A 14,610-nucleotide genomic window follows, 5' to 3' on the forward strand; every position below is an offset into this window, starting at 1 on the left:
ACGAAGAGTGGAACAGGCTAGCAAGTGTGCAGGTGTGCGTCATATGAGAGGCCCCGCCTTACATCTTCCGCCACAGATTTGGGGAAATTGGTGCGTGCGCAAAGTGTTGTGGGGATTTTAAGACCGCGGAGTCTACACATGTGCAGCCTCGAAATTTCTCCGAACGAAGTACGCCGGGCTCGGTAGAATTCCAAGTATGCTGGACATTGGAACAGTACTTCGGCGGCACTCGATGACGTAGTATGCTTGAAATAGTGGCTCTGGAGCAGCCTACTCGCGATTGAGCAACACCCCATATGTCCAAAACACGTCGGCATTGTTTCTGATAGCGACGTTTCTGATAGGGCCGTGGGTGTAAAGCCAGCCCACATTTCCGATATTACGTCATATCGGCAGCAAATCTGGATCAGCTCCGTTGTACCCCCGTTTTTAGAGATGTGGGTACGGAGGAAAAGAGAGAGGGTTTAATTTTCTGACACTTTGTGAGTTTCCTTACACACCGGGGACACATTTATGTATAAAATACATCAAAAAGTGCATTTTGCATGATAGGACACCTTTAATGTATTGGTACCTTTACTCAAGTAAAGCATCTGAATACTTTTTCCACCACTGGCCTTTATTTATACATTTGTTTATTTGGGACAGCGCCCACGGGAACACCATGGCACTGTGTTGCTTGAGAAGTGATGATATTCTGCTAGATTACTTAGGGCCTCAAGTGTCCACACCACACATCCAATAAACAGCCCTGTGATGAGCCTGCGTATGCGCTGCTGCTCCTTTTATGGTCTCACACACTGTTTCCTGGGAGATCCGGTGTGCCGTGTGTGTGTGTGTGTGTGTGTGTGTGTGTGTGTGTGTGTGTGTGTGTGTGTGTGTGTGTGTGTGTGTGTGTGTGTGCGTGTGTGCGTGTGTGCGCGCGTGTGCGTGTGTGTTCGTGTTCGGGGGTGAGCAGAGAGAGCAGAGGGAGCACACTACACTCTCCCTCCAGCCTCCAGCAGCGCGTCTCCACAGCCGGTGAAATGAAGATGCTCTGAACATCTTCCTTCGCCTCTCCTCGGATCCGCGAGCAGGTTTCTCTTTCTCCCCCGGTGTCCGCTCAGTCTGCGGAATGCTCCGCGTTTTCTCTCCGGGGTCGTTTCCACTTCAGCATGGGAACTTCGGTGTCCAAAAGGAAGAATCTGAGGAGTGATGCGATATCTTCCGTGGCCACAAAAGTTAGGTGAGTGAGTCCGGGGAGGGGGACGTGGTGGCGGAGAGGCAGCGCGCTGCAGCCGCGCGGAGTCAGAGAACCACCGTGCTCCATCTGGAGGATACTCCTATGGTGTTAGACACATTACAGAAGGATGTAGCCTACCAGAAATAAACAGACTGCTGAATATTAATAATAATAATAATAATAATACAAATAATGAAAGTGCATCTATATTTTATTCCTGCATTGAGTAAAAAATACTTATTCTGTGGTGTTTTTTCAAATGTACTCTTGCTCTCGTTTCTTTTCCAAAAAGCATGTTTTACATAAAGTTTAGCTAAATATTAATATAATCTGAATATTAAAGGTGGGGTAGGTAAGTTTGAGAAACCGGCTCGAGATACACTTTTTGTTATATTCCATGGAATGCTCTTAACATCCCGATAGCAATGAATATCTTAAGTGCTTTGATAAAAAATCCATAAAAAAAATGTCATCTGTGGAAGCCGTGGTACTGTAAAAAGCACGACCAATCATTTTAGCCGGCCCGGCTAAAATAACTGGATGGCCTACCTGCCTGTCAGCTTTCCATCTGTGCACAAACTTATCTCGTGCCCTCATTGGTCATGTGCGCGTTCGTGTGTGTTGGAGGAGGGGCTCTATAAGGAAGTGGCAGATTTTCTCCGGTTGTGTATTTTCAAATTCTAGCGATCTCGAGCCGGTTTCTCAAACTTACTTACCCCACCTTTAAGCGATTTTACACATATCTCATTCATCTCAAGCAAACCCTTTTTTTATTTAGTCCAGACATGTGTTGCCATTATGAAGGATTACGAAGTTAAAGTGGACCTATCATGCTATATTTGAATAATATAGTGTAGGACCATACCTATATAAGGCATATTTATACTTTTTTTTTTCCAAAATACCAAACAGATCATGCATTTTAGCCATGCCTCATTTTGCTCAATTTGACAATTTCTAGCTCTGTTTTTGCAAGGGCTGATTATGTGAGAACAGCACCATCTACAGGCCTGGCATATGTACTACAGCGTCTCCAGCGCTTTCGAACGGCAATGGCCGTGGCTGTCTCCTCCTGATTGGTGGAGTTGGCCCAATAGCCGTAGCGCCACTGTCCTGACGTCAGGACAGTGTTCAAATCTGGATCAGTTTTTATCAGATCCGTTGCAGCCCCTTTTTTAGAGATTTGGGTATGGAGGAAAATAGAGAGGGTTGTGTTTTCTGACACTTGGTGAGTTCCCTGGAACACCGGGGACACATATTCATGTATAAAAGACGTACAAAAGTACATTTTGCATGATAGGTCCCCTTTAAGTAACATATTTTAGAGTACAATAAATATGAAATTCAAAATGATATGTCATTTCTAAATCAGGAAAAGATCTGTTGGATCAAATAGATCAACTTAATGTTAAGTTATTGAAATACATGTCAGAGAAAAATAACCCCTATTGTAATGATCAAGTCAACAAACACCTTAGGCAGGTGATACCCAAAATATAAATATATGGATATGTGTGTACTTTTGCTGGCTGGCTTTTAACTTAATAACTACAATTAATTTCTTTACCAGAATAAGAAGTAGGGGGGGGGGGGGGGGGGGTGTTACACAAACAGCCCTCACCACCACCACTTTAACCCACCACTGCAGCCTGAGCATGTATTTCCTTGCTCTCCTTATACCAACTCCCAGCTGAGCTCTGTGGTGGACTTTGACTAATTCTCGTGACATTTAGCCCTGCATGTATGAGTCATGAAAGGTCTTGGTGTCAGAGATGTCAGATCAGTGTGTTCTCGGTCCGAAGGCTGCGGGATGACTAATGCTCTGCAGTCTGCGCCCACCTGCTGACCTCAGGAGCCTTCTGCTCCCAGTCATGTGCACACACCTACGTGCTGAGCATAAGCCACTCTGCAGTGCAACAAACACACATATGCTGAAAAGGTGGAAGAAGTATTATTGAAAAAGTAGAAATACTACAGTGTAAAAATACTCAGTTACAAGTAAAAGTCCGGCATTCAAAGTTGTACATCATGCATAAAAGTAAAAAAGTATTAGCATCAACATATACTTGAAGTACCAAAGGTAAAAGTACTCGTTATGAAGAAAGGAACATTTTAACCAGTTAAACCCCAAGTCTGTTTTTCAGGTCTCAGGCTCGAAAATGACATTCCCAGAACAAATTACTATTATCTTTACTTCTAAAAGGGGTAAATGAATGATCTTTGTTCTCAAAGCTATGATAAACCTGTGAGTTGGATGTAGAAAAGTCAGAATCAATATAGAATTTTTTTATTTTAAAGTAAATTCAGATTGAACATAGTAAAAAAACTTCAATTATAGTGTCCGTCCAAAAAAAAAGCTTTAGGAATCCAAACTATAACATATAATAAGTACCCTGTATCAAGATTGATGCAAAACAAGTGACTCGGTTGATTTTGATGATTGACACCTCTTTTGAACCGTTAGAGCCAATAGAATCGAGGGGAAGTTCCTAAAATCCATCTAAACATTCCCATTGGTGAATGCATGCCAGCGCGCCCAAAACCGTAAGCTGGGTTGTAGCTCTCACACACTATGAAATCTCAGTTTTTGACAAAAATGGAATGATGGGTTATCAGTAATCATTTAAAAGTGACACAGACACATTGGATTAACCTTCAGCAGCGTTTTTATCATTTTAATCCCATTGAACACAATTTTTGATCAGAAAAAAGGTAAGACATATTTGCCGTTTTGGCCCCGTAAAGCTACGTTGTGTGCTCTCTGGGTTTGCCTTCGCTGCCCTGAGTTTTGGTTGCACAGTGATGATACTCATACCTCTAGAATCTGTGGAATCTCAGCTTTAATCTGATATCTTGTCTTGTTTGTGCAGATCCGATAAGTAATACAATATTTCTACCGTGAGTTCTGTGCTAAGTGCGTTAGCATTTTTTCGCTCAGTGCTAATTCAGAGGCTTGGTATTACCATTGTGTTTTGTTTAGCTAAAAATTGTTAATATTGTGTGATAGCTGAGTTTATTCCCGTTAAGTGGGTATGACACATTCATAGTTTGTTAAATGTTAAGAAGCCCTCAGATGCTGTTTCTTGCAAGATGTTGCGTTTTGCCCCCGGTACCATCATATATTTTTTTATGATTTTATATAATCGGTATGCTCTTTCCTCCTGTGTCCTCGTCCTTTCCGGTCACCTATGACCCCTTTTATACACCCAGTGCAGCTAACCCCCGCCACCAAGTGTCCAAAAATGATATTGCAGTATACATATTAATAAAGTAAACTGAGACACCAACAACAACCATAAAATGGCTCCTACACACGGCCCCTAATTGGCTTTAGTGTGAAACAAAAACAATTACCAATAAATAATAAAGGAGCTATGAAAACAAAAAAATTGTGTGTTCTATGTGTTGTTATTTAATTATTAATAATGTTTCTGTTTATTTTCTTCTCCCTTCTTTCAAGGGTCACCAGTCTTTGCTGTACTTATGTCTCAGCCTCTTGGAGTAGACATATCCAAGTTTGCAGTTCTTAGGTTGAAACAGTCGTGTTGCCATCCCGTCCAGCGCTGAGAGAACCTGTTGGTTATATTTTCACCCAATTCCAAGCCTTTCCTTATAAGGCTCCTGCATTGATGAGTCAGTCACTTCTTCAGGTCTGTCACATGGATTCAGCCTGTGCCCTGGTACCATAACAGCAACATCGCAGATGAGCTGCTCTGTAACGTGTTTGCTGTTGGGCAAACTGGGATTTTCTTGTCTGAATGGTAAGTCTAGGCAGTAGTGTCCATCTGACATTTTTGCAGAGTGATTCATAATGTTCAAGAATGGTTTATCTTCTCTGGGCATTTCCTCTGTTTCCTTGCTGTTTTTTTTACTCGGGTTGTTATTGTGTTGGTTGACCTGTAGATCCTCTTTGTTGACAATGGATACTGGATTTACAGCAGCAGCAGCAGGGCAGCCATTCTTATCCCTGATTATGTTGTTTCTTCTCAGTGGACCATCGATGACCCACCCCAGTAGGGTCCTTACAGCGTATGGCTGTTGACTAGCTCCCAAGGTTCCAGTACCTTGGATGCATTTGTCCCAATGAGTAGGCTAATGCCAGAGTCAATTGATTGAATATTGATGTCTTTCAAGTAAAGCCTTTGTGTTAGGTCCTCTTGAACAGGAATGGTGTGCTCGGAAACAGGCATGGTCTTGTGTGTGAACACATCAGGTTGTTGGTTGAAATGGTCTTTGTCAAGAGTAGATACTTACAAACTTCAAATGTGATGACTGGTTGCCAGCTTCACTTGGTTTATTGTCCTCAAAGGAATATTTGTCTTCTGTCCTGGAATAGAGGTTTGGGTTTGATGAGGTAAGTATTCAGTTGAATGTGGATTGAATCTTGGTGTTGCTTTTCTGAAGTAAGAGTTCATCCCATCTGATACTCTGGAGGTGTTTCTTGATCCCATCCTGAGCACTTTTATCCTGGCATTGGTTGCTGCCAGTTCAGTTTGTAATTCCAATTGTTTCTTCTTTCGTTTTAACTGTTCCACTCGGGCATCAAGTTCCTGTTGCATATTCAGTGCTGCAGCCCTTTCGATTAAAGCAGCCCTTTCTGCCTGAGCTTTAATTCGAGCAGAGGATATAGATGATGCATGTGATGAATATCTAGTTTTGTGTTTTGACTGAGGTTTTGAAACACTGTTATCAGGTCCGATGTTATCCAAGTTAACACTTTGTTTTATGGCACTTCCCATAATAGAGTTTGTGTTTGACTGTCCACCTTCAGATAACCACACATTTACATCTTGTATGTCAAATATTTCCATCTTTTGTTGCAGCCACTGCTTTTGCTTTTCCATTTCTTCTTCAGGCAGTGGAAGGTTCACCAAAGACTCATGATTTTTCCTTTAATTCATCACAGAACTTAATCAATACAACCAGTTTTAACTGTATTTCTTTTGCATTGTCCTTTGAATTCATAAGCTCTTTCAGTCTTTCCATTACAGCTTAATGTATCCAATATACAATCCAGTTTTAATGCTGCACATACCCGGCCGCTTTCCTAGCCTTGGCTCTCGGCGTCTCCATTCGCCGCCTTGATGAGCGCAGGTGGGGACAATCTCCAGCTGATTGTGGCGTGTTGTCCAGCTGATCCGGAATGACGGTGTCAGTTGTGAAGTAATCCAATTGTTGTCCGGTGAAAACTATCCTTAATCCATTGTGAGGTGATTCTTACTGTCCAGTTTCACTCGTAATGGTTGTGGTGAGCATCTGCTGGGCTGGTAGAATTGGTATGCTCTTTCCTCCTGTGTCCTCGTCCTTTCCGGTCACCTATGACCCCTTTTATATACCCTGGCTGCATCTCACTTCGGTTAAATGGAATCCTTGCGTCCCTCACTTGCGTCGTTTCCCTGCGCCTAGTCCCTCCCACCAGGGAAGCATGGAGAGACGCGAGGAAACCACGAGAAGCAGGGAAAAGAGCAATGGTACGTCCTTTCCTCCGGAGCGTCACGTGAAGCGACGTCCGTTTGTGATGACGCCGCACAGCTGATCGTCTGACAGCAGCTCTGTCCCCGTTGTTTTCACAAACACCCCCGCCTCTGTTAGTACACATTTACTGACACAAACATTTGTATCATCTGTTGTAGAGCCAAATAAATAAAATAAAATAAGAACTCATTCTCAAAAAAGATAAACGCCATTCTTAAAATATATAAACGAACAATAGTTTGATTAATATTGATTAGAGTGCACAATAGAAATCAAATAATTGAGAGAAGAAAAAGAGATATGTTATCTATCAAAACCCAGTTAGATTAACATTCATTGGATTGCACACTTTGTTTGTTTGTGTGGATATGTAGCAAATTAACATTTTAAATAGCACTTAATGACTGACTGAATGGAAATGACAATAAATGAAAATGTAAAACGAAAAAAGCGATCATGAAAATGTTTCCAATAAATTAATAAAAGGATTTTTGACCACTTTGTTGTTCAGATATATGCCGTTCCTGCTGGGCCAGATCTGCACTGCGCATCTCCCTCAGGACTGTGAGGTGCTCCTCTCCTCGTTTCCTCTTGCCTGGAAGACAATAAGATAAACCTTTTTTTGATCACCGTAGGGAAATTCAGGTGTTATAGCAGCAACAGCAATAACAATGAAAAACACAGGACAGGTGAAGGTCACATAAGGATATAAGAATACAATATATAAGTATAAACAGAACAACAGTAAGGATGAACTAAAGACAGTTCTGGCCCTACAGTAGATGTTTACAATGATTGTGAAAGTGTATTACATTATGTCCAGCCTGTTTGTAATGAATATAAATATATGTATACATATATATGAGTATGTACAAATATACAGTCATGAAGTAAATGGATAATTACAAATGAATATAAGTATGAATAAATATGAGACCAGTTTAAAGTGCAAAAATCTAAAACAAAGCACAGTCCAAAATAAGTGGAAAGCAGTGCAGGTCCATGTGTCTGCTGCACAATACTTAACAATGAAAAATATACAAGAATATATTAGGATGTCACACATAATTTTACTAGCTGCAACATTAATAGTGATTCTTACTACTTTTACTTTTGGTACGTTACTTTACTTGTAACAGAGCATTTCCACACAGTGGTATTGCTTATTTTACTTACTGACGATGATCTTAAGTTTAAAAAAAGTCACAATTCCAGTCGTTTGGCATGCCTATTTCTTACCTAGAACCACACACTGGCTGTCCAACACAGTCTCACGGCATTTCGTGTTATAGTCACGAAATTAAACTATTGATTCGTGTTCACCAACACGATTTCGCAATTTCTTTCGTGTCACACAGAACGATTTTAAAAGCAATGTAAATAATAACAAATTAGAAGGAAAAACAGATACAAAAAAATACAGATATTCAGTATTCTGACACAGAACGATTTTAGAAGCAATGTATTTCTATTGGTAGTATGTTTCGTGCCTGCACCAAATAATAACAAATTAGAAGGAAAAAAAGATAACAAAAAATACAGATTTCAGTATTCTGAGGCTCTGAGCCCCATTTCTTTTCCTCGCGGACAGCAAAAAAACTCTGACATTATACAATTTAAAATAAAAGGGATAGGGTTAGGCTTAGGGTAAGATATTGAGTAAGAAAATGTTTTTATGAACCACACAGCTTCTGGTATTCCAAGACCCGACCGGACAAAAAGATGTGGTGCAGGCACGAAACATACTACCAATAGAAATGCATTGCTTTTAAAATCGTTCTGTGTGACACGAAAAAAATGCGAAAATCGTGTTGGTGAACACGAATCAATAGATTAAATTAATTTCGTGACTATAACACGAAATGCCGTGAGACTGGGTTGGGCTGTCTGCGTTGCTGGTGCTCGAGGCTAACGGTGCTCTGGAGCACTGCCATCACTCGTTGTTCGGGACTCCTCCTCGCTAGTCACAAAAGCATGGGTTGTCGAACATAAATGTAAGGATAAAATAGGTTTGTTTGTTAGAAATGAGCTTTACAATAGAAAGCTTTCAAGCAAAGAACAGAGCGTTAGCAAAATCTTACCATCCTGCATGGACGCAGGACGCCGTTGCCGAGTCCAGGCTTCATTTCGCGTTGCGCCGCTGAGCTCCCCGCTGTATTTTTTCATCTGCAACGAGATTGAGTAACGTCTGTACCTCGTCAAACGACCACGGCGTGTTTTTGTTGTTGCTGCCATTTCTTTATGGATTTGTTGACGGTAGCTTGTCTGTTTTAAACTTCACTTGGAGACTGTCTCGCCGAAGAATTGTGACGATTCTCTCTGACCAATCAGCAGTCGACAGTGTTTACGTCACTAGTTTAGCATATTCAGCTCGGTTGTTGGCTCGGTAAGAACCTCAATTTTGGAGGGCCAGAAAAAAGGTGAAAAAGTAGCCCTGAGCCGGAACTACCCCTAGTGGAAAAGCAAAAAAAAGCGACGTGCTGCAGTGAAAAACCACGATTAGTGTCACTGGGCAAGAGGCTGCCCAGCTAGCAATACAAGGCGTAATTTAGGTATACGGTGGAGACTAATGTTACTGGAAAAGTGTCTTGGCCCGTTACTTGCGTACTCTTGAGCATGAATTATGGATTAACATGTTTGTGCATTGGTTATCATTGTGGCATGGTGTAGCTGGACGTCTTGATAGGCACTTAAACCACAGCACCCCTGCCTAGTGTGGTCAGTACGTAGTTAATGATAAGTTAACAATAGTTGGCCATCTGACACTAACAACCAGCTAAATGCATTTTACTGCAGTTTTGTTGATGAAGATCTGGCAGTGGCTCTCTCTAGGTCGTCCTCAGACGAGCCCTCCATCGTCGCTTCCAGTCATCCCGGTTCTCCATACATCTGGCCAGTTCATTGGTACTTTGTGCTCCTGCGTCATTCTTGAGTACGTCCACGTATGTTAGTGTTCGACGTCCTCGTGGCTCTGAATTAAGAAGCTCTATAAATGACAGAAAGGACTTTGTAACATGAGAAAGCTAAATGCAGTTAGCGTTCTTCTCTAGAGTTAGCATTACCTGTAATATTTCTACAATGTTAATATTCACGTTTGAAAGGAACTGCACAGCACAACAGTTTTCAGTCGTTAATAGATTCCACTCCAGTGAAAATGTGATTTCATGGCCTCTTTCATGCAACACCAGCAGTGTCCGTCCTCATCCCACAGATTAGCTGCAGCCACGGCCCCGGGTGCACTATTAGCTACAAAACACATGTGCCCCCTCTCTAAAACACAAACCACAAACACAGAGTCTGAGGAGAAGACCAGATGCCAACATGTTTAAACTGACAGATTACATTATTATTTCCTAATTATGTTTTAGCATGTTGGCCATATTACAGCAGATCTTTATTATTTGATGCAGTGAAGAGAAATTGTCCAAAAAACCCAGCTCCTATCGTCTTTTGCTAACCACTATTTCTTAACCTGAGGAATAAACATCACAGGGTTAAGGAGAGATGATAGGATTCATCAGGACTAAGGAAAAGAGACTGAGTGCTTTGAGAATCCGACTGCACTTACACTGAGGGACGTGATGATAATACACCAGCAATGTGCGTCAACCGTGGGGAAACTACACGTTTCTGTCAGACACCTATACTTCTCCCTATGCACTCTGATGGGGTTGTTTTTCACAGGCTTTATGAATGTGGACAAAATCGTAAACAAATTATTCAGTACCAAGGTTAGAACTGAAATAAAAACATAAAAGTAAAACTAAATGGTTGTTGCTCGCACTCACCCTCTGGTCCACACGTATTAATCAACATACAACCCAAAAGGTATGAACGTATGAGAATATTGTAAATAAATAAAATGTTATGCAATTTATGCATAACTTGTTAGGCCTTCACATCTATCGCTGGGTATATCACCATTCAGACAGAAACCCAAAACAACTCAGTTAACCCTCTAAAATGTTGACTTTATTTGATAATTGTACAGTCATTTAACGTAACGTTCATATTTCACCTTTTGATTTAAAACAAAACACTTTGGCGAGTTACAGCTTAAGTTGTAAAATGCTTAATAAGCACCGTAACTTTCACGATCTGCATTTCTAGGTTGCGAACAGCTGAATGTTGTATTGTGTTAAATGTTGCTGTCGCAAGATATTGTGGGACATTTTCTCCTTTCCTTTCGTAAAGGATGGTCCAGTGTTTCCTAAACTAAAGGAGATTATAAAGGAAGTTTCAAAGCTCCTTTCCTATCATCCAGAGAATCCAAACAGCTCTATTCATGGCTTCCACTGAGGTACTTCCAGGTCATTTCACTCCTTTGGAACCTTCCCAAGCAAATCTGACAATTTGACCGCAACCATTGTTAACTTTCTCATTGAGAAATTGCATTCAGGGTGTCTCACATTTTTTATTGCGGGTTTGAGATCGGGATTTCAATACCATTCCAATAGTTTATTAGAGTTTGATATAGCAAAGCTAAGTCCAATTTTGTTGTGTTTTTATTCATGCAATATCTACCTGTCAGCTGACGGTGCCATGCTGTCCTCTGGATTCTGAGTGTATCCTGATTCCTCATTACTCTTTCCCCTTTCTGCAACGCATCACAGCCACAAACTCCTCCCATCATGAATGTCAGTCGGTTCAGTGTTCTCAGCAATACATGCCTAGTATATTTTTCTCTGGTTTGCGTAAACATTTTCATAAGCAGTGGATCAAATTCCAAAATGTTTTATTATTTTATATCAATCCTGTATAGCTGACAGCAAACAAGAGGAGAGGGAGAGATCAGAAACAACAGAGACCCTCAGGATTTCTGCTCCCACTGTAAGTATTTTGGTGGGCGGAGAGTAAAAACAATACAGCTTTCTTCTGGATTTCTTCTGTGGTCCTTTTTTAGCTCCTCACGGCGTTGCGCTAGGCCAGCTCTTCCTGACGACAGTGAGGCTGGGTAATTCAATGATTGACGTTTCATTAGCGCCTACATTGTGTGTGTTAACTGATGTCAATTCCAAGTGAGGTTATGGAAGTCACATGGTGGATGTTCATGTAGGTTTCATGCAAGTTACTCTAGATTGTGTCCCCAAAGTGTATTCACAGTTTTTTAACTTTTAACTATAAGCACGATCTGCACATTTACTCAGTGTTTTAGTTGCCATATGTTTTTTAAGAAGCTGCCATGATGGAATAAAGTTTTTCTTTTAATGGCAGTGAACATCGAAAACCTTTAGGCCCAATTTAATACAGGTTCTGCAGAATTGTCCAGTATTTAATTCAGCATTCTTGTCTGGCAATTGGGTTGCACCCATGTTCAATGCTGAATTTTCCATAAAACCTAAATATTGACAACCTCGAACAAATCAGAGATTATTTGTAAAGGGTCAATATGTCAAGGCTTGAGAGCAGAGCAGGGAGGACCAACGTGCAGGACACCAACTTAAATACATGCAAGACTAATCACAAGGACAAGACACAGCTGGGGTGGTAAGGCAAAACATAAGGACACAGGTGAACCAGGAGGGAAACACAGAGACAGGAAGACAAACAGACACAACACAGGGAGTGAAAACTTTTCAAAATACAACAGGAAAACACAGACAGATTGTGAACAAAGTCACCTGCTGACCTACAGTGATGAACAGAGGGAATTGAAATGTCAATAAATCCCCCCCCCCCCCACACACACACACTTTAGTTATTTAAGAAGTGAGTTTTTACAGCTACAAACTCATAACTTACCAGCTCCCCGGAGAAATATATGATGGCCTTTTCCTTTAATTATAGCCAATATCAGTCCGATAGACGAGTCTCACCGTATCTGACCTGAAGGCTCTTCGGATGACACACTTTACAAATGTTTCTTTCCCCGCAGCGCATATTGATGAACCCACTGACATGGGAGTATGGGTAATGATCTGACTCCTGGCCTTTGTTGTCAAAGGAGTGTAGAAGGGCAAGTGTCTCTAATGAAGTCCTAACCCTAACCCAGCCATCCTTCCCAGTGTGTGGTGCAGAGAGTCAGTCAGTGATTATGGGGGCGGTGAACCAGAGAGGCATCAATCGTGCTGTATACATCTCAAGTAGTCAGGTCAATTCTATATTTACAGCCCAAAATGATTCTCACATTCTGAACAGCAAGCCATACCATCAGTCCTCAGACCCTCCACACTGAAAAACTGATTAGGTTAGTTAAAAGCAGTAATTTAAAGTTTAAATAGAAAATATTAGGTTCAACTTAATAGTATTGCTTTAAACTAACCTAATACAGTTATGTGAAATCTGTTGATATAATACATTAAACATTTTTAGGATTGTATTTTCACAAGGATTCCATTGTGTTTGTTTATTTTTGTATTTTATTGTATTTTCTATTGTTTTGCACGACACATACATGATAAACTTTACACTTTTGTTAAACAGTCTGATTTAATAACAGCTCATGGTTCCCTGTTAAAGAGAGCTAGGTGAGCAGTGAGTGGCCGGCAGTCCCCCTATTGTTCTGACTAATTATGGTCTGTTTCACCCCCAAGTGAGCGGATGGAGCGTGGAGGGCACAGCAGGGTCGACCCTAACCACCTCCATCAGCTGGAGCTCATCACGATGACACATGCAGTCACACACTTCATGACAACACAGCCCCTTACTCATAATAACTCTCAGAATACAACAATGATGTAACCCTAACCCGACGTTATATATTTATAAAGTTATAGCCATAGCCATGAATGTTAGCATGCACAGCCTTTACTTCACAGTGTACGTTATCATTACACAACACCTCTATACTACACCCTGCACCACCTCTATATCTGTACCCTGCACCACCTCTATCACCACCTCTATATCTGTACCCTGCTCTATATCTGTACCCTGCACCACCTCTATATCTGTACCCTGCACCACCTCTATATCTGTACCCTGCACCACCTCTATATCTGTACCCTGCACCACCTCTATATCTGTACCCTGGACCACCTCTATATCTGTACCCTGGACCACCTCTATATCTGTACCCTGCACCACCTCTATATCTGTACCCTGCACCACCTCTATATCTGTACCCTGGACCACCTCTATATCTGTACCCTGGACCACCTCTATATCTGTACCCTGGACCACCTCTATATCTGTACCCTGGACCACCTCTATATCTGTACCCTGCACCACCTCTATATCTGTACCCTGCACCACCTCTATATCTGTACCCTGGACCACCTCTATATCTGTACCCTGCACCACCCCTACATCTACATCTTGCACCACCCCTACAATGTACAAACCACCAAATCTATACACCACCCTTTAAACCTACATCCTACAACACCTCTATACATGCTGCACCATATATCTGTATCCTGCACAACTTCTCCATCGACACCTGCACCACCACTATATCTACACCCTGCACTATCTCTGTATATACAGGCTGCACCAACCTATATCTACACCCTGTGCACCCTTTTCGTCTACACAACGCACCACCTCTACTGCACCCCGAACCAACTCCATATCTACACCCTGCTGCACCACCTCTACATCTGTACACTCCACCATGACATATATACTCTGCACCATACTGTACCTCCTGCATCACCACTACATCCACACCCTGCACCACCTCTACATTCAGACTGAAGGAGGCCATATGTGTTTCTGGATCATATGTCATACACTCTCCTCTTTTAAAACTCTTACTTGTTATTCTCCATTTCTTCATCATACTCCCTAACCAATCCTTACTTTCTATTTTTGGTCTTGTAAACATGTCTCCCTCATGTCATCATCCCCCCCTCCCTCCCTCTCACCATGTCTCATGGCTATAAACATGCAGTAGTATGAAACAGGCTGCACTGTGGCCAGGGTTCTGCAGAGATGTATAATGCATGTGCTCAAACTCCCTGACTCACAGT

General features: G+C 41.6%; 1 protein-coding gene across 1 annotated transcript in view; it reads left to right on the forward strand.

Annotated features, from left to right (window-relative positions):
- Window positions 1-1,001: 1,001 nt before the first annotated feature.
- The window catches only part of nsmfb (NMDA receptor synaptonuclear signaling and neuronal migration factor b), a 69,583-nt gene continuing 55,974 nt past the window's right edge, over window positions 1,002-14,610 (forward strand). The window contains 1 exon segment of the mRNA XM_034118217.1: window positions 1,002-1,225. Within this exon segment, the coding sequence (XP_033974108.1) occupies window positions 1,155-1,225 (71 nt within the window). The 5' untranslated portion in view covers window positions 1,002-1,154.

Source organism: Trematomus bernacchii, unplaced genomic scaffold (assembly GCF_902827165.1).
Source record: "Trematomus bernacchii unplaced genomic scaffold, fTreBer1.1, whole genome shotgun sequence".
Taxonomy (NCBI): Eukaryota; Metazoa; Chordata; class Actinopteri; order Perciformes; family Nototheniidae; genus Trematomus; species Trematomus bernacchii.